Source organism: Protobothrops mucrosquamatus, unplaced genomic scaffold (assembly GCF_001527695.2).
Source record: "Protobothrops mucrosquamatus isolate PMUCROS unplaced genomic scaffold, P.Mucros_1.0 scaffold268, whole genome shotgun sequence".
Classification (NCBI taxonomy): domain Eukaryota; kingdom Metazoa; phylum Chordata; class Lepidosauria; order Squamata; family Viperidae; genus Protobothrops; species Protobothrops mucrosquamatus.
Window position 1 is genome coordinate 390482 of NW_015386613.1, and position 24716 is coordinate 415197.

Below are 24716 nucleotides of genomic sequence, written 5' to 3' on the forward strand. Positions count from 1 at the left end.
GAAGGGCGGGATATAAATTTAATTTAATAATAATAATAATAATAATAATACAAAAGAGTGGGTTAAAACCTTGAAAAAACCTGTACAGTGGGATAAAGAATGGGAAAAAAAATCAAATACTATGACAATATTTGATTGAACTAAAGCAGGGGTAGGCAACCTTGGCTCTTTTATGACTTGTGGACTTCAGCTCCCAGAATTCCTGAGCCAGCCATGCTGAGGGGAAAGGGAGAGGTTTCCAACCTGAGCCATGGCTGGCTCAGGAATTCTGGGAGTTGAATCCACGAGTCATAAAAGAGCCAAGGTTGACTACCCCTGAACTAAAGATTAAGCTGTTAGAAGCAAAGGTAAGGAATCTAAGGTTGTTTTATTTTATTGAGGTTAAAATAAGACTTTTTTGGGGGGGAAAAAAGCACTGAAACCCTTTATGATTATTTGTCGACACAAGGATTGAAAACTTGATGTCTTAAGAGATTTGCTTACAAATAAGGGATGAGATATAAAGAAATATCTGTTTGTAACTCCATAGGGGATGAAGAGTGATTAAATTTGTTTATACTTGTGAGGAAGGTTGGAAGTCAATTCTTTATAATATATTTTCCCCACTTTTTGTTCTTTCTTTTTCTATTCCCTTTCCCTAAGTTTTAGTCTGTACTAGCTTTTACTACTGTAAACAATTCTTACTAAAAATTATATTAAAAGGAAGAATCAAGCCAAATGCAAAAATGTGTCTCCGACGCAGAGAAAAGTATCCCAATCACAAAATGAGAAAAGACCCATTTACAGCAAATTCCCTTGCTTCCGTTTTATTTTTCTAAAACGAACCAGTTACTAACCTGGGTTTACAACTTTACCGAGCTCATAAAAATGATGAATTGCCCCTTTTATTACGGCTTGCCACTCAAAAGCAACTGCTTCTTTCGCAAAACTCTCAGGCCAAAAGGATCACTGGAGAAAGGGTCCTACATACAGAACTTCAGAACCGGGATCAGCTCTATTTCAGCCCACATTAGAATTCCTACAACTTATTCCATGGGCAGAGTTTAGTCTCTCCTGCCCAATTTTGCTCCCTTATTTTTATAAGGGGGGGAAAAATGAAATCCTAGCAAGCTTTTGGAGGAGCGATCCCTCAAAACCAGGGAGCAGATCCAAGTCCATCTTCCTGTTCTCAGGTACAAGACCCCCTGCCCGTAAGAAGTTTGGGGAGCAGCAGCTGGAAAGGGGACCCCCCCAAAGGCAGGTTTGAACTTCCGCCAGGGTAGAACAGATCCTTTTTTGTGTGTGTTCTGGATCGTATAGCTCTATGTAGCCCTAACTAGAGAGCATGTGTCAGTATGTTAGAATATCTGGCATTTATTGAGTTGAGTGCTGTTTCCTTAAAAGATGGATTATGGGAAATGTAGAGTAGCTGGTCAGTCATCCCACGTCGATGGGTCAGTGGGAGCAGTTTCTAAAGGGCATTGGGAGACTTCCTGGACACAAGCCAGATTGGAATGTCTTTGTTCATCCAGCCTCATGTCTCCTGGCCACACGGCTTGGAGATCCTATGTCAACATGTGATGCTTATGCAGAAGAAGAGGGGAAAATCCTTTATCAATTTACCTGTGGAATGAACCAATATTGCTGAAATATACTTTTGGACGTATCTCTACATAACTGTAAGTCATTGTTCAGGATTCCCAGAATAAAGCAATATTTTTCTGTTTATTCCTCTGAGTTATCTATCTGTCCTGGATTGGACTGAAAGCAATCTGTTCTGTCTGGGGCAGCATAGTGTGTGTGTGTGTGCTTTTAAGTGCTGTTCCTTTCTGAACCTCTGGGTTGGGTCAGAGAGAAAGAGGTCTACAATCATAATAACACCCGGGAGACTTGGCGGGAGGCTGCTGCAGAGAGAGGAAGGTCATGGCTGGGCTTCCTTCCTTTCAGAGAGACATCTAGCTAAGGATGCCGAGGTGACAGGGATGGTGGTGCACCTTCCAGGCAGATGTTCCTGCTCCTCCATCCCAGCTCAGTGGCTTGTTCAGCCATTTATTATCCAGGGTTTCCTCTTGGATGGAAGTGCAGACCTGCCAAGTTTTACAGAGGCTGGCTGAGAAGGGAGCAGGAAATCCTTTGTCGGCTGAAACACCCCCGTGGGGCACCCAGCTGAAGTCACCACCCTTCCCTTGCTTAGGAAGGCAAGGGGGGCTTTCCCTAATAAAATACACACTCTCCTCCGGTCACAATCACGCCATCCCCAGATGCTGCAACCACCGTAGATGCAGCGCAGCACCTGAACCGCCATCATGCGACTGAGGGAACGGTGGGAATGTAACTTCAAGAATGGATGTTAAGCCCCTTTTCTAAAGCTGTCATAATTTCAAACAAGTGTTAAACAAATGGTTGTAAGTTGAGTAGTACACGTATATATAGCTTCTATATCAAGTGTTTCTCAACCTGAGGAATTTTATGAGGTACGGACTTCAATTCCCAGAATTTCCCAGCCAGCAAAGCTGGCTGGGGATTTCTGGGAGTTGAAGTCCGTACCTCATAAAATTCCTCAGGTTGAGAAACACTGTTCTATATTGTTTAAATATAGTAACTACTGTATATAAGCTACACATACGTTATTTATTATATATATATAAACTATGTATATACAACAGGGAGCAAACCCCAACTTCCTCACGCGAATGATGTTACCTAGTTGAGTAATGAAGCATCTGCAAGGAATCAACCAGGCTCAGAGAGCGTTGAGGGCTCCATGGTTCAATCCTGAGCTATAGATATTCTTTTCTACTGGATTCTCTGTGTGCAGAACATACTATACCTCTTAAAATCTACATATATTGGTTTTGTAGCCGTATTCCTTATTTAAATATACAAGAGTGGCTGCAGGAGGTAAAAGTAGAGTCTTACTATCCCACTATATGCAGAGGGGAAGATGGCCCACAGAAAGGTCCCTACAAGCAGACCTGTTCTGAGGAGGCCGACCGGATCTGCTATGTTGAACGCCTTCCGTCTTTAGTTACTGTAAAAGGATCCGTCTCTCACCTAGAAAGCATCAGGGAAGTTGAGAAGATGAGAAGGAAATACCAATATTTCAAGACCGCGGCCAAGAAAGTAGCACGTTTGCAGGCTACTTCATCCAAGTAATTCTGGAGAAGACCAGGAGTGATGATCAAGCTGCTCCACCCGTTCAAGATGACCAAGTACCTATCACAGTAAGTCCTTCAGGTACACCCCCCCCTTTTTTTAAGATGTAACACAGTTTAAATAAAATCAATTCACAAGCAAGGAATGTTGATTTACGAACAGAAAATGAGAACCGGCTACAAGTAACAGCTGCTCGTTCTTTTCCTGACTCTTGAGACTGTATTTCATACTCCTTAAATAGAGGTCCCGTCTAGCAAAATTCCTGGCTCCTCACAAGAGTATTTGAGGAGAAGAGAAAAGGAGGCAGCAAAAGAACACGTCAATGCTACGTTGTCAATAGCTTTAGAAGGCCAGGCTGCTTCTCAAAGGAAAGGAATCAAAAGGTCTGTAGGCAAGAAGCCCTTGGTCTACATTTCAGCCTTTTAACCTCTGGGGCTGATTTTAACCGCAGCGTGGATGGATTTCACAACGCGAGAGGACTCTTAACTACAAGGATAAAAACAACAACAGAAAACATATGCAGCTTCCCACATCACACGCCGGTGACCAAGCTCCAGGCACACAGATGTCCCACTTCAGAAGAAACTAGCGAGCAAATACGCCAATTTAGATTTACAGGGCAACGGACCCACAACAGCTCTGAAGTGCTCTTGAAGTCCTGCATCGCTTTAAAAAAGCCAATAACAAAACCTGCCAGTCAATCTTCCCCCACCCTTTTCGGGGGGGGGGGGCTGCTTCTGAATGACTTTATTACAATTATTCCCACTCTCTCTCAGACAAGGTCCAGCTCCGTAGGACGTTAACAGGGGCTGATGAAGAATCCCAGTGACCAAGAAACCCCAGAAGGGGTCAGGGAAGTCATTATGGCAGCCAAGACCCTAACCCTGCCCTTTTTAGCATCAGGTTGCCATTGTGACTTTTTTAAACCCACCTCGACCTCTACGGATGTTCCTGCATGACAAATGATACTTCCGTTTATTTATTGGCTTCCTTATTTTAGTTACCTACTGCCCAGATGACTTTGGGCGGCTTATAACCAAGAGAAAATACCACAAACCAGAACAGCAAAGTACAGAAACGAAACAAAATGGAAAGAAAACTTCCTTCTTCCTCCAATATTCAAAAAGTTTAGCTTTAAGGATAAAGCAACACAGAGAAAGCAACTAAAACAGTGGTTCTCAACCTTTTTAATGCCGTGACCCCCAACCGGTCGTAAGTCGAGGACTAAACCGGTCTTAAGTCGAGGACTAAACCGGTCGTAAGTCGAGGACTACCCAACCGGTCGTAAGTCGAGGACTTTCCCTGCCCGGGAGTGCCACGCATGCGTGGTTCCGCCCCCTGCGCCGGCCGAGGCGTAGCTGGCAAGCGGCAGAGACGGAGCAGGCCGACCACCAGCTGGCCCAGCCCAAGGGAGGTAAGGCACCCGCCGGAAAAGGGGGAAAAAAATGGCGGACAGCCTTGCTTGCCGACCCCCGTGAAATGGTCGATCGACCCCAAATGGGGTCACGACCCATAGGTTGAGAACCGCTGAACTAAAAGAAGGAAAAACTAGCAGGATGTTGTTGATATCCATTGCACTGCGTGGAGTTTTAGACATACTACGTACCAAGAGTGGGGACATGTGCTGTTTCGGACGCAAAATGAGCTTTTCTCTTATTTTGGAAACATTTCAAGCTTGAAGCAGAGTTTCCACATTCTTCCCAAAGGATCAAAACAGCCTCTCTGGAGTTCAAAATGGCGGTGCCTCACGTGAATTCAAAGCCTCAAGATTTCCACGCTATACACAACTGTCTGTCCAGCGTACAGAAGCTCAAGGAAAGTTACTGGTGCCACTGTTCCTTATCTCTCTGGGAATGAATTTGATTTCTTTCTAGCTCATCTGGAGAACCCAAGAAAGGGAATAATAATTCTTCTCCTCAGACTGATCATTCCCTCAATTAAGTAAAGGCCTCCATTAAAAAGTCCCATTGTTCTGAGGCAGAATGCTCAACTCTTGGATTAAGGAGGTGTTTCCTTCTCTTGATTGTGGGAAATTTACTTACAAGTAGAATAGAGATCTGAGTATGGAATTGGTATCTGAACTGCAAAGTGATCTACTTTTGCAGAGTTGCAGAAGTTGTGTGGTGTTGTGATTGTATCCGTATGCCAGAGAGGCCCAACAGAATAGAAAGTTCTCGAAAAATGGAGGGACTAAAAAGATGGAATCTCTGCAAGAGACCTGAGGATTTGCCACACAAAAGAGGTTCAGCAAAAACTCACATTCCACATATAGCTGTTGTTCCAAAGAGGAGAACATTTCAAACAATATTACGATTAACACTTTACTCTGTTCTACTTCAGCTAGTGAATGGAGTGATAGCAGCTACTCCAGATTTGCAGAGCCTTCCACTCTGTGTTTTTTAAAAGAAAATTCATGGAGAATCTTCTTTAATTAGCAATGATCGGTTATTAGGAAATGCTGAATTCCTGACCAAAGAATCAGAAAGGAAATTAACTACAGAGCTTTTGGCTCAGGCACACCCCATGACAAACAAGGTTTCCCTCTGTAACCAATGTTCAGCCACGATCACCATCATCCTTACTTGCAATCGCTGCGTGACCCTTCTCTCAGAAATATTGGCACGAATGGATCGCAGAAATTGTTTTAAGTTAGACATTCTGCCTCTGTGCATTTTTTAAAGCTTCAAGGAGAACTCCCCAGAAATTTGGTTGCTAAGTTGTATATTGTGAACGTTAAGTTTGCCTTTTACCCATAATAGATGGGATTATTTTGGGATCAATTTTCCCCATTCCAAGAAGGTATTTTAAAGACCTGTACAACTTTAATATTTAGCAATTGTCGCAGGCATTACTAGTTTAAGTACCATCTTACTAGACTGACTGCAGAGCAAATGTACATTTAGGGCATTAGCATTGTATTCTGCCTGGAAACAAGACTTTAAAATGTTTCTAGAAAGGGCTGTGGAATTAGGGCCTCAGGCACACACGCCGCCGTATCAAAATTCATTAGGATGTGTTGGAATGGTTTGACCAGCATAGAATTACAGTCAGCGGCAAGCTGGGGAGATCCATTTCGTCTGCATTCTTCCCTCATTGCACAAATCCTGGCACCTGGTCAATTTCTCCAGCCTCGCTTCTCCTTTAGAAAGTGGTGCAAAGGGGGAAGGAGGAACCGAGCAGCAAGTCTAAAGCATCATAAAGCCGCCTCGGAGAGAAGAAACAAATCACAAGGGTTAGGATAATAATGTGTTTTTTTTTCCCCAAAAGGAAAGGAATGAAGTACACTCCCCAAAAAGCACATCTGGAACCTTCTCCTGCTTTGGACTGTTAAGTGCTGGAGGTGGAGGAGGAGAAGAAGGAGGATTATTATATTCCACACCGTGAAAGTTGATCAGACAATGGTTAATGTTTCGGAGGAGGGCGGGGGTGTTGGGGTGCTTTTTAACCTTCACAGAGTAAGAAACACAAAAGATCAAAATTGAAAACTCGCAGAGGCCCAGCTGAAAGGATGCAGGCTGTCTGAAAGGGCTGCCAGGCGGACCCAGTAAGTCCACCAGCGCTGGATGAACTTGAACCGAATCCTCACTTTAAGACGGGTGTCGTCGGTGATTTCATGCCCGCCCCGCCCCCTCCCACTTCATCTCCAGGCAGAAGATATAAACATGTAATCCCAGCCGAGCAAAGCAGATCGTGCATTTTTAACCTCGTGGCATGACAGGGAAAGAAAGAAAGAAAGAAAGAAAGAAAGAAAGAAAGAAAGAAAGAAAGAAAGACAGTGAGGACAGACAGAGGTTTATAGGTGGAGAAAACGGATTTGAGATAAAGGAGGAAGCCCCCAGACCGCAGCAGACTCACCCCCTTCTTCTCCGCCCCGCTCAGCTGCAGGCTGCCAGATAAATGGGGGACAAAAGTTCCCAGCTGAGGCCCCTGCCAACAGCCATTAGTCCAGGGGTCCTCAACCTTGGCCACTTTAAGACTGGTGGACTTCAACTCCCAGAATTCCTCAGCCAGCAAAGCTGGCTGAGGAATTCTGGGAGTTGAAGTCCACCAGTCTTAAAGTGGCCAAGGTTGAGGACCCCTGCATTAGTCCCTGTGGAGGAGCCTTTATGATTATTATCATCCAGGGAACAGCAACAGGGCCACAGGAACCAGCAAGCTTGAAAAAAGGAAAACACATAAGCGTGTAGAAGACACGGCGGGGGAGAGAGAGAAATCTAAGATGCAATATGGGGTTTTGCAAGAGACTTGATTCTTTTCCTGGTTCATTCTGCAAAACTGTCGCCTGAGAAAGGCTGCTTGAGAGAAACAAAAAATACACGCGCATGCACGTTTTAAATTGGAAGCCTTAAGAGTTGGCGTCGTTTTATACACGGCAAAACGTTCCTGTCTTTGTTCTACAAGAAGTCCTCGGCTTACAAACAGTTGGTTTAGTGTCCATCCGGCACTGGAAAAAAAAAGTGACTTACGACCGTTTTTCACACTTACAACCGTCACAGAGGGCGATCAGATCACCCTGGGGTGTGATCTCCTATTGTAAACTGTAAAGATGTATAAACTGTCACAAACTGTTTATTCGTAACTGACCCATCCAGTTTTGGTCACCGCGATGTAAAAAAGATGTTGAGACTCTAGAAAGAGTGCAGAGAAGAGCAACAAAGATGATTAGGGGACTGGAGGCTAAAACATATAAGGAAAGGCTGCTGGAATTGGGTATGTCTACTTTAAGGAAGAGAAGGACGAGGGGGGACAGGATAGCAGTCTTCCAGTATCTCAGGGGCTGCCCCAAAGAAGAGGGAGTCAAGCTATTCTCCAAGGCGCCTGAAGGCAGGACGAGAAGCGATGGATGGAAACTGACCAAAGAGAGAAGCAACCTAGAACTAAGGAGAAACTTCCTGACAGTGAGAACAATTAACCAGTGGAACAACCTGCCTCCAGAAGCGGTGAATGCTCCAACACTGGAAGTTTTTAACAAGAGACTGGACAGCCCTTTGTCCGAAATGGTATAGGGTTTCCTGCCTGAGCAGGGGATTGGACTAGATGACCTTCAAGGTCCCTTCCAACTTTACTATTATTATTATTATTATTATTATTATTATTATTATTATTATTATTATTAATTTCTCATCAAGAACGTGAGCTGGGCCGCTGACCCAAACAGGACATCTCAAGGAAGTGCTTTGGATTTTGGACTAAGGGAGAGAAATGGAAATAACAAACCTCAATTTTGTCCGTTTTGGCATCTCCCCAGTAGATCATGTTTTCAATATAATCCAGTGCCAAACCATTTGGCCAGCCGAGGGAGGTGTTTACCAAGACGACTCGGTCGGAACCATCCAAGGCCGCCCTCTCGATCTTGGGAATCTCTCCCCAGTCGGTCCAGTACATGTAGCTAGAAGGAAAAGGGTAAGAGGGGATAAAACACGGGCTGCAAAAACCGTGCAGTATCGACTAGAGCAGTGGTTCTCAACCTGTGGGTCGGGACCCCATTTGGGGTCGATCGACCATTTCACGGGGGTCGCCAAGCAAGGCTGTCCGCCATTTTTTTTGTCTGCCATTTTTTTTTGCCCGCCATTTTTTCCCCCTTTTCCGGCGGGTGCCTTACCTCCCTTGGGCTGGGCCAGCTGGTGGTCGGCCTGCTCCGTCTCTGCCGCTTGCCAGCTACGCCTCGGCCGGCGCAGGGGGCGGAACCACGCATGCACGACGCTCCCGGGCAGGGAAAGTCCTCGACTTACGACCGGTTGGGTAGTTCTCGACTTACGACCGGTTTAGTCCTCGACTTACGACCGGTTTAGTCCTCGAATTATGACCGGTTGGGGTCGCAGCATTAAAAAGGTTGAGAACCACTGGACTAGAGGCTAAACTCTGCTAACTTTGGCACGTGGCCTGTACTTTCTTTAATCGGCATTATTTTTACTTGAACATATCTGCAAAATTGCCTGGCGGAACTCCCATGACAATCCTCCTGTAGAATTCTCATAAATAGTGCTTCATGAACGTGGAATATATCCAGTATTTTTTTTTTCTTTTGTTCAATCCTGAATGATTCTCAGAAACTGCCTGGACGAGTCTCTGCAGCTTTCTGGGCAAGGTATTTCAGAAGTGGTTTGCCATTGCCTCCTTCCTAGGGCTGAGACAAAGTGGCTGGCCCAAGGTCAGCCGGCTGGTCTCGTGCCCAAGGCGGGACTAGAACTTACAGTCTCCTGGTTCCTAGCCAGATGCCTTCACCACTACACCAAGCTGGGTCTTGTCCAACATTAGATCAGCCTATTTGCTGGAGCAAAATCCCCAAAGATCTTCATCCTTTCTCCCTTTTCTTAAAAGTGTCAGGGTGATTAGAAAGACATCATAAAAGCAAATGTTATTATCCATGATCTGTTCAAGTTGCAGATCTATGACAGAGTTAAAATGTTTTTCACCCTAATACCCAAGGGCTTTAAAAAAAAAAGAGTACTGCAAATGGAAAGCAATTTAAAACTGCCTCAGTTCATTATTTTAAGAAAGAGGGGAAACATCAGCATTAAAAGAGGTTCGTAGTATCTCACCACAGGCAACTCAGAAAATGTGTAATGACACACTGTGGGGATCCCTTGGGTGCCAATACTGAGGATCAAGCAGATAGGCTGCAGGTTTTTTTACTTTGTTACAGTTTCAACCAATGGAGCACAGCCTGGTCAATAGCTTAGGCCAGGGGTAGGCAACCTTGGCTCTTTTATGACTCGTGGACTTCAACTCCCAGAATTCCTGAGCCAGCTTGGCTGGCTCAGGAATTCTGGGAGTTGAAGTCCACGAGTCATAAAAGAGCCAAGGTTGCCTACCCCTGGCCTAGGAAATCTTTGTAGAAATTTCAGCTGCTTTTACACGGGGGCCTTATGTTCCAAGCTAATTTTCAGTTTAGCATCCAAATTTCTCATTATACTTTCACGTTGTAAATCAACTCTCATCTTGGGAGGAAGAGAGCAGATGAACAGGCTCTTTGGAACTATGGGCTATTCTGAAACAAGCTAAAAAGCTCCTATGGGTCCCCAATAATCCTCAATTTAAGTACTCTAAAATGGAGAACAATCACCAGGAATTATTTACGTAAAGGGAGATTCATATTTCTGAATCGGGGAAAGCATCTTGAAATGAACCGTAGATTTGACTTGAAGTATATGGTAATTCTTAATATTTTTTTTTGAAACCTTTGTAATAAAAAAGAAGATGTGCCTTACCCAATCATGGGATCCAAAACTATAGCTCTCGGCTCTTCCAGGTCTTCTGAGATCAAGATCTTCCTCATAGTCCCATTAAGTCTTGTGACTTCGATGCGGTCTGTCCCCGTATCTGTCCAGTAAAGGTTTCGGGCCACCCAATCCACAGCGATGCCATCAGGGTGTGCAATTTGTGCCTGTACCACAAACTGGCTGGCTGACCCATCCAGGAACGAACGCCTGATGGCTCTCACTTCATCGTCTGTCCAATAAATATACCCTTCCACAGGGTCATAGTCAATAGCAATGGCGTGCCGAATGTCTTCCAACTCCAGCACAATATCCGTGAAATCCGGCGTGTCCAAGGAGATCCGCCTCAGGTCCGTCCTTCGGGCCAGCAGGAGCAACTCCATGGCTCCTGCACAGAGGAAGCCCACCAAATTGAAATTAAAACCGCTTCTGTGGTCACCTACCTCTTTCTTGAAAACATACAGGAATTTCATGGCATTTAGACCTCGGTGACATCACGTCTAACCCATGACTGACCTACCATCAGTCAACGAGTCCCAGGGCAGTGGGGAAACGTCGGGAAAGGAAGGAACGAAGCCATTAATCTTTGCAAGCTGGGTCTGGCGGGAGAAACAGCGCTCAGCATTTCCTACGAATGAAGGCAAATTGAATTGCTGGCCTAGCAGGGACAAAAACAGCCAGGGAAAGGATTGAAGCCTGGGAAACTGGGCTCCTTGTCAGTCAACAGGAGTGCCGACTTATCACCAGCCAATCAGGTACTTAGGAGCCGAGGGTGTGGCAGCACAAGGAAACAGGAGCCAATAGTCAGCCATCAACACACCAATCAATCAACAGGAAGCCACACCCAGCCACATAAATACCGTACTACGCACAGAATAGCCAACGCGCACAGTCCAGTGGAGAGAAGTTCCCCGAGGGTGACGGACTTCAGCACGAGTCCAAAAGCTCAGAAAACTGACCCTCTGGTCCAGGTGGCCGACCTAGATTGGGTCCTCACTCCTTCCTCCTTCCGGCCATCAGAAGACCCTGGCCTCCCCTTGCCATTAACAGCCTAAGAACCTAAGCCAGTGGTGGCGAACCTATGGCACGGGTGCCAGAGGCGGCACTCAGAGCCCTCTCTGTGGGCACGCGCGCCGTCGCCCCAGTCCTAGGCCTTCAGCTGGGTTTTATAAAACCTTTTCGCTTTAGGCCTCCGCCGCCGTGTGCAAAAAAAAAAAAAAAGGTTCAATCATTCAGTCAATTTCAACTTCTGGCGGGAAAAAAAAAGATCTTGCAAAGTTTGAATTGACTGATTGAACTTTTTAGTCCCACCCAGTCTGGCATTACCACCGCAGCCACGCCCACCCAATGGGCCACGCCCACCCGGCACCCGACGATGCATAAGTGGGTTTTGGGTTGCAGTTTGGGCACTCGGTCTCTAAAAGGCTCGCCATCACTGACCTAAGCCTTCTGCTCTCCACTGAGGAGTTGATCACCTTGGTCAGCTTATCCATGGAAGAGACGCCCGGCAGATGCTCCATTTCTCAAGCTGACCCACTGGCCCGTCGGAGCAGAGGCCGGGAGCCTGGCTGCTAGGGCCCTGGGCTGCCAGCAGTCTGAAGCCACACTCCCAGGAGGAAGGAAGGAAGGAAGGAAGCAGCCAGCCTTTCTCCCTCCTCTCCCATCCGGCAGCCCTGCTCAGAACAATTGACGGCCTGTTGTGGGACATCAGCAACTTGCAAGCGCAGTCGCTGGGGGGGGGGAGAGCTTCCCCCTCTGCTTCCTCCCAGATACGTCATCCCCGAGTTTGTGCCCCTCTCTGCAGTGATCCTGATCAAGGCCTGGCAATCAATCTGTGTGAACAGCAACACGGGGAATTCACAGATGTGCACCCTCCCCCCCCCCCAGCCCCTTCCAATCGCATCAGCTTCCAACTGAAAATGCTGGCCATCATCCCTAACCGAGGCAGCGGCCTATCAGCCATGTGAGAACAAGGAAGCCTCTGCAGTTCCCTTTTTTTTAGGAGTTAAAAGTTGACTTCATCTCCACTGCCCTAAAGCGGCAAGAACAAAAAACGGAACCCCTGGCGCAAAACAGACACCGCCTGGGGTTTGTAGGGTTTTTATCTGTTTTTAGCTTGCTGTAAGCCGCCCTGGGTCCGCCAGGAGAAGGGCGGGGTATAAATCTAATGAAATCAAAAATCAAAATCAAATCAAACCAGGCCTTTCTCTCTCTCTCCCCCTTCCCTGGTGGTGGGTTGCTCCCTTTCATCTGCTCCCGACAGCCTCTCATCTGTGCCCCGTCAGCACACGAGGGCTGCAGAGGGAAGCCTTTCATTTTGGAAGCGGTGGGAGAAAATAAATAGAAACAAACTCCGAGTTGAGGTGGTGACTGATTACGGGTGTCCTCGTTGCGTCCTGTAATGTATGGTTTTTCTGGGACTGTACAGCTTCTGAGCGAGACCAGGAAAGTAAGCATAGCTTCTTCAGAGAGATGCCAAGAGGTTTACACCCCCTTCCATGGACCTTTTCTGCTTCTCACTGTTGGGATTCCCCCCCCCCCTGCAATCACCCAGAATCCGCCTTCTTGAAGCTACCAAAACCACATCCTGACTCTTGAAGAGCTCTTGACCCTTTTCTGAAGAGCAGAAGGATTCAGCCCCTACTCACTACGTTGTGTGAACAAGACAATTTCATAATTGGTGAATGCTCCAACACTGGAAGTTTTTAAGAAGAGACTGGACAGCCGTTTGTCTGAAATGGTGTAGGGTTCCTGCCTGGGCAGGGGGTTGGACTCGATGACCTCCAAGGTCCCTTCCAACTTTATTATTATTATTATTATTATTATTATTATTATTATTATTATTACTTGGAAATGCAACATAAAATGAAGATGACGGCCCTTTGGATAAGCGCTCTGTCATCGTGGTGCGAGGGCTTCAGAAATTCAGAATTTCACTGCCGGGGAAAGTGGACCAATCTGTTGAACGGAGGAGACAGCCCTACACACCTTTCTGAGGGTCTCTGGGACGACAGGTAGTCCTCGGACTTACAACCATCCATTCAGTGACCACTCACAGTTACAACGGCACTGAAAAAAAGTAACGTACGGCCGTTTTTCTCATTTTCCTATTTGCAGCATCCCCCGGGTCACCTGATCAAAATTCGGACCCTTGGCAAAGGGTTCATATTTAGGACGGTCGCAGCGCCCCGGGGTCACGTGATCCCCTTTCCGCGACCTTCCGACAAGCAAAACCAATGGGGAAGCCAGATTCACTTAACAACCGGGTCACCTGTTTAACGACTGCATTGATTCGCTTAACAACGCTGGCAAGAAAAGTTATAAAACGGGGCAAAGCTCCCTTGACAACCGTCTTGCTTAGCAACAGAAATTCAGGGCTCAACTGTGGTCGTAAGTCTGAGACTGCCTACACTCCTATTTACTCTAGCAAAGGAGGAAATCATATACAGATGATGCCAAAGACCTGCGTGACATTCTGGCTGTTCTTTCCAAAGCCAAATTGACTCGTTCCTCAATCAAGGTTGTATCGTACCAACAGGGGAAAAAAAAAAAGCCACAGCCACACTGGAATGGCATGAGCAGCACCAGAGAGCGCTTTACACACCACAAATATCTCTAAGACAACTCGGGGAGCCACTAGAAGATCATCTTACCAGCAGCATGGTTTTTTTTTTTAAATTTTTTGCTTGTCTCTCTCAGCCTTGGCTGCCTCTTTGCTCACCAGGGTTATTTTTGCACCAAATAGCAGCAAATGGAGTTCCTGGTCCTAATTCCTGCTTAAAGGTTGTTTTGAAAGGAGGCAGCCACAGAATTTAAGTGGCCTGACAGTCCTATCAGCCCTGAAAAAAAAATCACTCACCACAGATTTAATTGTATGCCATTTCCTAAAAGGTTTTCCCTACAGATTTTGGGGGTTGCTGGAGACAGGAAGCAAAGGGCAACTGGGCCTTCCAGGAGTGAATTAAAAGTAAGAGACTTACAAAAAGGTTGCTCTCTGCTCGGGCTCCCCGCCTCCCCGAAAAAATTAGTCGCCATGGAAACTACTCTAGCGAGAGGTCAGCCAGATTTCACCTCCTCCATCGGGGCCAAGTAGTATAAATGTTATAAATTCCACAGAGTCTTTTCTGGCTTTCAAACGTCTTCTGAATCCTGCGCTCCAACATGTTGCAGGGGGAAAAAAGTTTTGACTATCAGAGAGGTTGGGTGGTTTGAATTACTGTTTTAAAAAAGGGGGGATGTTCGGTCCCTTGCAGAAAATTAATATTTGTCCCAAGTAATTTATCACTAGTACGTCTTCTCCCTCATTTTTTAGGGGGGAAAAAAAGATTTTGGTACAATTACAGCAACGAAGGGGTTGATGGATAGCAGACATGTATTTTTTTTCCCCCCTGAGGAAAAAGTTAAAAATTCAGCACTGCACAGCTTTCTCCAATTTCCTCTCTCTCTTTGCTTTAAACCATTAAAAATGAGGTTTATTAACTTGATTGGGAAAAGTCGGATGAACCCGAGTTTTTGTTCCTCAAAGTTGTATTCCGCAGGCAGAGAAAACCAGATTTTCCAGATTCTGCTTAATCAAACTTAGATAAGAGAGGCTTTTGTTTTCTTTTTACTAATTTTGGCTATGGGCATTCACACACCTAATAGGAGCCAATCTGGTTTACTGTTTAAGGCAGGGGTCCTCAATCTTGGCCACTTTAAGACTGGTGGACTTCAACTCCCAGAATTCCTCAGCCAGCAAAGCTGGCTGAGGAATTCTGGGAGTTGAAGTCCACCAGTCTTAACGTGGCCAAGGTTGAGGACCCTTGGTTTAAGGCAGGGGTAGGCAACCTTGGCTCTTTTATGACTCCTGGACTTCAACTCCCAGAATTCCTGAGCCAGCATGGCTCAGCTTGGGAACCTCTCCCTTTCCCCTCAGCATGGCTGGCTCAGGAATTCTGGGAGTTGAAGTCCACAAGTCTTAAAGTTGCCAAGGTTGAGGACCCCTGATATAGGGCAGGGGTGGGGAACCTTGGCTCTTTTATGACTCGTGGACTTCAACTCCCAGAATTCCTGAGCCAGCATGGCTCAGCTTGGGAACCTCTCCCTTTCCCCTCAGCGTGGCTGGCTCAGGAATTCTGGGAGTTGAAGTCCACCAGTCATAAAAGAGCCAAGGTTGCCTACCCCTGGTTTAAGGCATCAGGCTAGAAATCAGGAAGCTGCGAGTTCTAGTCCCGCTTTAGTCATGAAAGCCCACTAGGTGACCTTGGGCTAGTCACTCTCTCTCAGCCCAACCCACCTCACAAGATTGTTGTTGTGGGGAAAATAGGGAAGAGAAAGATGCCTTAGATGTGTTTGCTATCTTGAGGTTGTTGTTTTTCTTTTTTATAAAAGAACAATAAAGGCGGGGTATAAATACATTAAATAAATACTAAACCTTTCCAGCTGGAATACTGGATGGCAGGTGAATTGGGATGCATATAAAAAGGGATGGAGCTTTCATCAGATGTTCACCACCATCACCTTAACATGTCTGACAACCCCCCCTGCTTAGGGCTTATGTCCAACTGAAACTTACCCTCTTTGCAAGTTTTCTTATTCTCAAGGAGTTTCACGCCTGTGGGACAGGCACACTGATAAAAGGGCTTGATGGGGGACATCAGACACAGATGGGAACAGCCGCCGTTATTGTTCCTGCAGGGGTTTGGAGCTGTCAAAAACACAAAGCACAGAACAGTCTCCCCGTTAGCAGCAAACCTGCCATGTCAAGAGGGGGGATGTGTGAAAGATAGAATGAACATGCGTGTCCAACACGCCCCAAAGCAGCTCAAGGCAGACCACTTCCCATGTAGTATCTGAACTGCAGGGGTGGGTATTTATGAACAGTGGAGCTGTGCAGGTGTGTGTAAAGGAAAACATATTAGACAGCCCTATTAAAACAGTCAGTCCTGGAGGAGATCAACCCCGACTGCTCTTTAGAAGGCCAGATCCTGAAGTTGAAACTCAAGGACTTTGGCCACCTAATGAGAAGGAAGGACTCCCTGGAGAAGAGCCTGATGCTGGGAAAGATGGAGGGCAAGAGAAGAAGGGGACGACAGAGAAGGAGGGGGCTGGATGGAGTCACTGAAGCAGGAGGTGTGAGCTTCAATGGACTCCGGAAGATGGTAGAGGACAAGAAGACCTGGAGGAACGTTGTCCATGGGGTCGCGATGGGTCGGACACGACTTCGCAATTAACAACAACAACAATTAAAACAGTGTGGAACAGTGTAGTCCAGGGGTCTTCAACCTTTAGGACTTGTGGACTTCAACTCCCAGAATTTCCCCAACCAGCCATGCTGGCTGGGGAATTCTGGGAGTTGAAGTCCACAAGTCCTAAAGTTGCCACGCTTGGAGATCCCTGACTGAAGTCATCTTCCTGTATTCCTTCACAAGGTTTTACAGGAAGGGCAAAAAGTGTTTTAACCAAGCTCTTGTACAACAGAGACTGGGGAGATATATGAAGCACTTCTGAATTTTAATTCTCCTCCACACCTGTCTTTATCAAACAACGGAGGGAAAGGCATCCACAGCCCCATCTGTGGCTCTGACAAACTCTAGTAAAAATTTGGTGGCAAAATGACTTGATTTACAGCAGGGCAATTTGGGCATTTTTTCCCCGTAACTTACAAGATCAAAATGGCCAATTTCAAAATCAATATATTAAAGACCAAGCTATTTGATTTGTCTACCTGACATATACAATGGAGCGAAGTACGCTTAAATGTAAGTGTAGTTTGATCTTTTTCTTTTTAAGTCTTAACTTCCTTCGTCTACTACTCAGCTTCTTCAATCACAAAAAGATTGCCTAATATTGCCTCCCAAAAATAAGCACAATGGCCGGCTACCTACGCTGCAGAAAAACCGTACGTGTGAAAAACCTGCAAAACAAAGGAGAATTTCCACCTGGCCCATTCTGGGAACGGCCCGAGGGACTCACCACTGGGCTGCCGCTGCTGGCTGAAGACGTGGATATCCATGGGAGAAAAGATGTTGGCGTGTATTTCACGCAGGTTCTGTCCAGTGTATTTGTTGCAGGCCAGGATGGAGCGGGTGGTCCAATCTGTCCAATACAGCGTGTCACCAAATAACGTCAGAGCAAACGGATGCGGCAGGGATCCTTTAATCACCGCTTGCCTGGAAATAAGTAAAAGGTGTATTGCACCATAAACCATCTCTCCCTGGATCTAGACCAGTGTTTCTCAACCTTGACCATTTTAAGGCACGTGGACTTCAACTCCCAGAATTCCACAGCCAGCGTTGCTGGCTGTGGAATTCTGGGAGTTGAAGTCCACATGCCTTAAAATGGTCAAGGTTGAGAAACACTGGTCTAGACGAGGCCAGCATTTTAGATCCTCTTCTGGCCTTCTTGAAATCGGGACGGAACTGCGAAATTTGCCATTTGTGACTTTTCTCCCCTTGAGACAGCTGAGAGGCTGGGATGCGTTCTTTTTCATTCATTTTCAAGCAGAATATCAGCCCCAGAATGAACTCTTTAAGAATTCGCGAGTCTGATGGAACGTTTCACATATTAAGTCTTAAAACTTTGTTTAATGTAATTTGCACAGAAGCAAAGGAGAAACGGATTGGTGCACAAGTAGACACAGTCATTCTTTTAACGCAGTGGTTCTCAACCTTTTTAATGCCACGACCCCCAACCGGTCGTAAGTCGAGGACTAAACCGGTCGTAAGTCGAGGACTAAACCGGTCGTAAGTCGAGGACTACCCAACCGGTCGTAAGTCGAGGACTTTCCCTGCCCGGGAGCGCCGCGCATGCGTGGTTCCGCCCCCTGCGCCGGCCGAGGCGTAGCTGGCAAGCGNTTAAGTCTAACTTCCTTCGTCTACTACTCAGCTTCTTCAATCACAAAAAGATTGCCTAATGTTGCCTCCCCAAAATAAGCACAATGGCCGGGTACCTACGCTGCAGAAAAACCGTACGTGTGAAAAACCTGCAAAACAAATGAGAATTTCCACCTGGCCCATTCTGGGAACGGCCCGAGGGACTCACCACTGGGCTGCCGCTGCTGGCTGAAGACGTGGATATCCATGGGAGAAAAGATGTTGGCGTGTATTTCACGCAGGTTCTGTCCAGTGTATTTGTTGCAGGCCAGGATGGAGCGGGTGGTCCAATCCGTCCAATACAGCGTGTCACCAAATAACGTCAGGGCAAACGGATGCGGCAGGGATCCTTTAATCACCGCTTGCCTGGAAATAAGTAAAAGGTGTATTGCACCATAAACCATCTCTCCCTGGATCTAGACCAGTGTTTCTCAACCTTGACCATTTTAAGGCACGTGGACTTCAACTCCCAGAATTCCACAGCCAGCGTTGCTGGCTGTGGAATTCTGGGAGTCGAAGTCCACATGCCTTAAAATGGTCAAGGTTGAGAAACACTGATCTAGACAAGGCCAGCATTTTAGATCCTCTTCTGGCCTTCTTGAAATCGGGACGGAACTGCGAAATTTGCAATCTGGGACTTTTCTCCCCTTGAGACAGCTGAGAGGCTGGAATGCGTTCTTTTTCATTCATTTTCAAGCAGAATATCAGCCCCAGAATGAACTCTTTAAGAATTTGCGAGTCTGATGGAACGTTTCACATATTAAGTCTTAAAACTTTGTTTAATGTAATTTGCACGTAAGCAAAGGAGAAACGGATTGGTGCACAAGTAGACACAGTCATTCTTTTAACGCAGTGGTTCTCAACCTTTTTAATGCCACGACCCCCAACCGGTCATAAGTCGAGGACTAAACCGGTCGTAAGTCGAGGACTAAACCGGTCATAAGTCGAGGACTACCCAACCGGTCGTAAGTTGAGGACTTTCCCTGCCCGGGAGCGCCGCGCATGCGTGGTTCCGCCCCCTGCGCCAGCCGAGGCGTAGCTGGCAAGCGGCAGAGACGGAGCAGGCCGACCACCAGCTGGCCCAGCCCAAGGGAGGTAAGGCACCCGCCGGAAAAGGGGGAAAAATGGCAGACAAAAAAAATGGCGGACAGCCTTGCTTGGCGACCCCCGTGAAATGGTCGATCGACCCCAAATGGGGTCCCGACCCACAGGTTGAGAACCACTGTTTTAACGGGACCAGAGAGGGCATCTGCAGGCTTGCAATGCCACAAGACCGCAGGACCTAAGTAGGAACTAACTTTTTCCCACCACCACGTAAATTAACTCCCACGAGCAGCCTGCCTGTGCCACGGGAGGGCTTCCAAGAATGAGTTCAAAACCAAACAGACTTCTAGATTGCTCAAAAGCAAGCTCCATTCAGCAGTCTTGTTTGCGTTAAAAGTAGTTCTCGACTAACAACTACAGTGGGGATTGCTAAACAAGGCAGTTGCTAAGTGAGTTGCACCCACTTTTATCATCTTTTCTGCCATGGTTGTTAAACAAATAAGCAGAGCAGAGCAGAATAGAATGAATAGAATATAACTGCAGTTGTTAAGTGAATCAGGTTGTCATTAAGCGTATCCAGTTCCCCCCATTCATTTTGTTTGTGATTGCAAATCACAAATTGCAATCACATGACCTCAAGACAACGCAAGTGTCATAACTACACGACACTTGCCAAGTGCATGAATTTTGGTCACATGACCATGGGGATGCTGCAATATTCGTAAGTGTGAGAACCAGTCCTGAGTCCCTGTTTTCAATGCCACTGTAAAGCTTGGAAGGTTGCTAAACAAATCATTGTAAGCCGAGGACTGCCTGTGTGTACAGAAAAGATGGTGGCCGTTAGAACAGTCACACTCAAGTACTGGAAGGAAATCACGCAGTGTGGGATGTTGTGTTTTAAAAGGGAAAATAATTATCAACGTTTAGAAATGAGATTCTGGTGGTGATCATTTAATAGATTTCAATAAAATATCAAAGTTTTCACCCAGTCAAACTCTTTCTCTCTTCCGTGTTAGGAACAGCACAATTGTATGGATGTTTATTTGCAAATAAACCTTGCCGAGTTCTGAATTTAAGTCTGTGCAACAATGTGCCTGAAATTTACTGTTATTTTAGACACATTTTAATGCTAAGAACCTGCTACATATTCTTCTATTTATAAGCCAGCTGTGTTTTAATACTAACAGAAAAACATGAACTGATGCTAAACATAGCTGATATAACCAGTTATTAATCTTAAATGTTCTATTAGAGCAGTGTTTCTCAACCTTGACAATTTTAAGGCATGTGGACTTCAACTCCCAGAATTCCACAGCCAGCATTGCTGGCTGTGGAATTCTGGGAGTTGAAGTCCACATGCCTTAAAATTGTCAAGGTTGAGAAACACTGTATTAGAGTTAGGAACATAGAATACTTTTAAAACTTGCTGGTTATTTAAATTGTGCTTAGCATTACATTCTATTGGACCTTTGAAAATCACATGTTATTTTAAAACCTATAAATCTCTACTATTGTTGTATCTCCAAATAGAAGTTGCTTTAATTTTTCTCTTCTCAAACACTAATTTGTTCTAATCAGAACTACATGAGTGCAAGAGTACAGCACTGAATGGGGAGCCACTCCTAAAATTTTATTCCGTTCTCCAACATACAGTATACAGAGAATGCAAAAACACTCATCGCATCGGGAAGAATGCTTCCCCAGAGACTATGAAGTGAATTTAATTTCCACCAGGAATACGTTAACAATTCATTAGGGCTGTTCCTGCAAGGTAAAATGAGAATTAATTGATTTTTCCTTAGCAGGCAAACACAAGCCCTGCCTTTCAGTCCTTCTGGAATTCAGTGTTGTCAAACAGGTATTTGAAAAATGCCCTTGTTCCATCCGAGAAAAAGAGAAAAGAAAACCTTGGCAAAACGAACCCAGGGTCCTAAGTTCATATACTTCTCTTTCAGTCAGTGTTTCTGATATTTCTCTTCTCTTCTGGGACATTAAATTGCTGCACATCAGTACTGTTGAATTATGGCACCATTGCGGTAAATAAATAAGTAACTTCCGTCTCAGGGTCTGGATACTGTACGAGTTATCTACGGGGAAGAACCGTCTCCGATTCAATCCTAGTGGCTGTCTAGATCAGTGGTTCTCAACCTGTGGGTCGGGACCCCATTTGGGGTCGATCGACCATTTCATGGGGGTCGCCAAGCAAGGCTGTCCGCCATTTTTTCCCCCCTTTTCCGGCGGGTGCCTTACCTCCCTTGGGCTGGGCCAGCTGGTGGTCAGCCTGCTCCGTCTCTGCCGCTTCCCAGCTACGCCTCGGCCGGCGCAGGGGGCGGAACCACGCATGCGCGGCGCTCCCGGGCAGGGAAAGTCCTCGACTTACGACCGGTTGGGTAGTCCTTAACTTACGACCGGTTTAGTCCTCGACATACGACCGGTTGGGGTCACGGCATTAAAAAGGTTGAGACCCACTGGTCTAGATCAAGGGTAGTCAACCTTGGCTCTTTTATGACTCGTGGACTTCAACTCCCAGAATTCCTGAGCCAGCAGAGTTGAAGTCCACGAGTCATAAAAGAGCCAAGGTTGACTACCCCTGGTCTAGATGTTCCCTCTTTGGCTTTGGACGGAATAGCAATAGCACTTAAGACTTGCCTTCTGCTCCATGGTGCTTTACAGCACTCTCTGGGCGTTACAATATTAGCATCTTGCCCCCAACAATCTGTCTCCTCAATTTTACCGACCCTGGAAGGGACGGAAGGCTGAGTTAACCTCAAGCCCTGTCAGGATTGAATTCCAGACTGTGGGCAGAGTTAGCCTGCAGTACTGCATTCTAACCGCCAGGGTGCACTTCCCCGTTTAAGAACGGTGTTCGATCTGTGTGTATTCCTGGACTTACAGCTCCTGCTTTGCACGACTTTGGTACACCAGTCGCATTCTTTCCTAGATCAGAAGCCCTACAGGCAAGTCACTCCTGTCGTGTGTCACTTGAAGACTCAACTACTGCCATGTGATCTGCATGGGGCTTCCCTTTGAGACCACTGAGAAGCTTTAACTGATCCAAAATGAAGCAGTGCGGGCAATAATTAGAATACCTTAGTACAGTGATGGCGAACCTTTTAGAGACGGAGTGCCCAAACTGCAACCCAAAACCCACTTATGCATCGTCGGGTGCCGGGTGGGTGTGGCCCATTGGGTGGGTGTGGCCCATTGGATGGGTGTGGCCCATTGGATGGGCGTGGCTGCGGTGGTAACGGCAGACTGGGTGGGACTAAAAAGTTCGATCAATCAATTTCAACTTTGCAAGATCTTTTTTTCCCCGCGAGAAGTTGAAATTGACTGACTGATTGAACCTTTTTTTTGTTGTACATGGTGGCGGAGGCCTAAAGCAAAAAGGTTTTATAAAACCCAGCTGAAGGCCTAGGACTGGGGCGAGGGCGCGCGTGCCCACAGAGAGGGCTCTGAGTGCCGCCTCTGGCACCCGTGCCATAGGTTCACCACCACTGCCTTAGTATGCCCATTGTAATATCGCTGCTTCGCAAGTTGAACTGGTTATTTAATATGCTTCTGGATGCAATTCAAGACGCTGGCAACTGACCCTATGGAGTTCTAAATTGCCTCAGGCCTGGTTACTTGAGGGATCATCTCTCTCCTGTAGGATCAGCCAAGCCAGTTTGATCCAGCAGAGTTGGGTCCCTGCAGATCCCTTCCATAAAGCAATGTCACCTCTATTGAGAGCCCAGAAGCATGTCTTCTTCTCTCTGTCATGTTGCCTGCCCTCTGGAGTGAGATTTCCCCCATGGGGCTACTGCCCTACTCTGCCATTCTAGAAAGCCTTGGAAGAGCTGGCCCTTCTCCCAGGCCTTGGGGTAGGGTGGCTGACTGAATTAAATTAATCCACCCATTCATGCCCAGGCGCCAGACACTCAACAGCCTGGACTTTTAAGTCATTGTACAGTTTCCCACAAAGCCAGGAAATGAAAAGAACCATTAAAAGGCAATACCATTTTGCTGAAACAATTAAATGCAAGCAAGTATTCCAGGGGAGACCTCACAAAATCAGTCACAACTGCCCAACCGGTTGCATCCTTATGCAGAAACTACGGTCGCCTGCATTTTGGAATTATAAAGCCAATAAAAGATCTGGGATTTATTTGCAAATAATATCTCAGGAACAAAGAAGGCTTTTTCTTCCTTTGTTTCGTGATCCTCTCAAGTCTCCTCTCCTTTCCTCCTCTAGCTGTTCCTTAAAATTCCGCAATTTGCGCACCGATGTTTGCATCGCACGGCCTCCAGCGTGTGGCAAAATCTAGATGGCCTTAATTAAGCAGCACCTTGCTTGGTCACTGCAGGCAGTCCTCGATTTAGGACCACAATTGAGCCTAAAACGTTTGTTGAGTGAGTTTAGCCTCATTTTACGACCTTTCTTGCCACAGTTGCTAAGTGAATCAATCCGGTTGTTAAGTGAGTAACAATGTTGTTAAGGGACTCTGGCTTCCCCGTTGAGTTTGCCTGTCAGAAGGTCGCGCAACAAGGGGATCACGTGACCCCCGGGGGACACAGCGACCGTCATGAATATGAACCAGTTGCCGAGCATCTGAAGCTTGGGTCATGTGACCCAGGGGGGGTGATGCAATGTGAAAGTCGTTAGTCCCTTTTTTCAATGTCACTTTGAACCATCACTAAATTAACTGTGGTTAAGTCAAGGTCAGAACTTGGATCCAGATCTGGAGAGACATTGCCAGAAAGAGGCAGGAATTGTTACAGCTGGAACATTTTTTAAAGTCCAGAGAATCGAGAGGACGTTCCCAAGAGGCTCAGCAAATGCGTTCCTAATTGAGCGAAGGAGGGGCATCACAATCAGACTCGCCACATTCTCTTATTAGAGCTAATTGAAATAGTTTTAGTCCCCCCAGGCTGTTGACTTCGTGGTCTGGCTGACCTAGAAAGGATCCCTCCGAGGACTGTAGGATTGCTAGCTAGACTGGGAACTCCAAAAAAAACCCATTCTGAAAGGAAACAATGGCAATTCATCCCTGTTACACTGAACTGCATGTAATTGCTCAAGGAAAAACTTAGCAGCGAACTAGCTGGTGGCCTATTATGAGAGAAAACTACAAATACCCTCATCAGTGTTGGAAATGGTTTTCTAATGGTGCTGATCCTTCCTCAAAGAAAAAGATCGCTTTCAGAGGATGACAAAGGAGGATCTCAGGTTTAGTTCTTGTACACTAGTGATCTCAGGGATCAGATGGAGGGGTCCTTTTCTACATCCCAAGAAACAGAACGAGACCTGGTAACGAGACCTGGTATCTTGTGTTAGTTAACATGCACATAAAGTCTGTGGGACAGTTCACCAATATGCCATCAATATGCAGATGACATTACTCTTTCTTTGGCTGATGCTTGGTCAGCAATGGGTTAGATTAGGGTTCCCAAATTGTCAGGCACAAGCAACCAGACCCACGCG

At 46.3% G+C, this 24716-nt stretch overlaps 1 protein-coding gene across 1 annotated transcript in view; it reads right to left on the reverse strand.

Moving 5' to 3' along the window:
• LRP6 (LDL receptor related protein 6) overlaps nt 1-24716 on the reverse strand; it is a 56623-nt gene that overhangs the window by 26669 nt on the left and 5238 nt on the right. The window contains exons 3-6 of the mRNA XM_015814619.1: nt 18378-18574; nt 15910-16041; nt 10347-10743; nt 8353-8524 (exon numbers count right to left, since the gene is read on the reverse strand). Coding sequence (XP_015670105.1) covers nt 8353-8524; nt 10347-10743; nt 15910-16041; nt 18378-18574 — 898 coding nt within the window. The remainder of the gene's footprint in view (nt 1-8352; nt 8525-10346; nt 10744-15909; nt 16042-18377; nt 18575-24716) is intronic.